Here is a 2054-nt window from a genome sequence, read left to right as displayed (position 1 = left end):
TCTGTGCTGAAAGCGGGAAGCCTGCTTGGGACTCTCTCTCCCTCTCCCTGGCGTGCTCCCTAAGTAAATAAACTTAAAAAAAAAAAATGGAATTTCCAGAGTTCAGCCCAGGACCCGGTCCCAACAAGGACTCCTCCAGTTGAATTCCAGCACTTCTAGACTTCTTAGTGGGTTAAGGTTAAAGCCTCAGCCCGGAGAGGGCTGCCACTTGGCATATCCAAATTAGTGCCTGGGAAGAGTAGGGTGTGAGCTCTCTCCCTGTCTGAGTTCTCCTCCACTAAGGAAATGAAGAGCTCTTCTGGGTCTGGGGCAGTGCTGGGAGCCAAAGGCAGTGTTATATATGCAGGGCCCCCAAGGCAGCTGAGGGCAAGGAGATGGCTCCCAACCTTAGCCCGAACTGTGTCCACCTTGTCTCTCTGATGAGGGCTACAAACACAACCTAGTAGTCTTAGAGGTCTCTGGGTGAGGGAAGAAGGGGCGGAGAACCAGCCCACCTCCTCCACCCCTTCCGTCCACGCTAGAGTTGAGGGCTAGCTCCCCTTTTGCCAGAGTGGTCTATGACTCTGAGCCAGAGCTTCCCCTCTCAGGGCCTGGGTCTCTCCATCTTTATCAAAGGAAAAACGCTTTCCAGCTGTAACGTGTAGTAAATGCTAACTCTAGATGCTGAGTGTGATGTCAGGGTATAGAGGATTAGGGAACAGGAGGGATGGGGAGTCACGTTATTGCTCCACCCCAAGTCGACCCCCACCACACACACGCGCACACACACACACGCACACGCTGGCCCACAGCCAAAGAACAGAAAAGGAGAGAGTTTATTGAAAACTATATACAGTTGGTCCAGTCCCTACCACAGGCCGCAATCCGGGCCCGTCCCTCCCACCCCTCAGGCTGTGGCTCAGCCCCGTGATGGTAAAGGTTGGGGCTCCCTTGGGAAGCTGGGCAGCCAGACACCCTCCCCCACCCACCCTGGATGTTCATCTGTGATTTTACAACTCTAAATGGCCTGTAGGTGGGCAGAGGACAGGGAATAGGTCCCTGCCCTGACCAAGCCAAAGCCTAGATGTAGGAACACTATTCTTAAACTTGGGCCCAAGAGGCCCATTGAGGCTGTCCGGAAGTCCTGGCCACTCTTCTCACGGGAGGCCTTCCTGGACATGGAGGCGGACAGCCCTCCTACCGCCCCACCCCATGTGCCCCTGGTTTCAGAGATTTGGACTGGGGACGTCAAGTACCCTCCCTCCCATCGCTGACTCAGGGTCCGGGGCTCTTGAAATACTCCTCAGGCAGAAGCCTCAGGTCAAGAGGTGAGTGTTGGGGAGGTCACAGTTGGGGGCCCAGGACCCTCGTGGGGCGCGGGGCTGTTTCAGGGTCAGGGCGTTCCGCTGTAGGAATAGTCTGCTTTGTTGTGCATTACCAGCCGATCGTCCACGAAGTAGAAGCTGTCAGACTGTGTTTCGTACGGGTGACGGATCATCTCGTTGACTGCAAGAGAGGTCCAGCCCGTCGGGGCAAATGTCAGAAGCCTGAGCCAGGCCACTGCAGGGGCTTCAGGACTGTGGGCTGGGGACAGGCCGAACCACCTCAGAACCACCTCAGAGTCCCCCTGGCCTAGTTGGGCCTCAGTTTCCCCATAGGTGGTGTGGAAATGGCGGCCAAAACACAGATGACCCAGGGTAAGGAGAAAGGGGGTCCGACCCACACTCCCCCCACATTGGTCTCTCTAGCCCTCCCCCTGCCCCTCCCCCAAAGCCCTGCCCACGCACTCAGCTCCTCAGAGAGAGGGGGGAAGTCGTAGATGTGTTCGCAGGTGTTCTTGCTGCTGGGGATGCAGAAGCCAAAGTGGAAGTCAAAACTTTTGAGGAGCTGGTTGCGAAAGTAGTGCCTCTCAATCATGCGGAAGTTGTTGACAGGCTTGTCTCCCACTGTGAACTCCACCCTGAGAGATAGGAGGGGGCGGGGCTGAGCTTGGCTTTGAAGTCAGCCAGCAAGGCTCAAGACAGACACCACCCCCAAAAGAGAGGCTCAGGAAGAATTCAAGAAAGGCTCATTTC

At 56.1% G+C, this 2054-nt stretch overlaps 1 protein-coding gene across 1 annotated transcript in view; it reads right to left on the bottom strand.

Annotated features, from left to right (window-relative positions):
- Positions 1-796: 796 nt before the first annotated feature.
- UNC119 (unc-119 lipid binding chaperone) overlaps positions 797-2054 on the bottom strand; it is a 5066-nt gene continuing 3808 nt past the window's right edge. Inside the window, exons 4-5 of the mRNA XM_077749787.1 lie at positions 1767-1942; positions 797-1485 (exon numbers count right to left, since the gene is read on the bottom strand). Of these exons, the coding sequence (XP_077605913.1) occupies positions 1373-1485; positions 1767-1942 (289 nt within the window). The 3' untranslated portion in view covers positions 797-1372. The remainder of the gene's footprint in view (positions 1486-1766; positions 1943-2054) is intronic.

This window comes from Crocuta crocuta, unplaced genomic scaffold, assembly GCF_008692635.1.
Source record: "Crocuta crocuta isolate KB4526 unplaced genomic scaffold, BGI_CrCroc_1.0 scaffold149, whole genome shotgun sequence".
Classification (NCBI taxonomy): Eukaryota; Metazoa; Chordata; class Mammalia; order Carnivora; family Hyaenidae; genus Crocuta; species Crocuta crocuta.
This window is presented reverse-complemented; position numbering and strand designations above follow the sequence as displayed.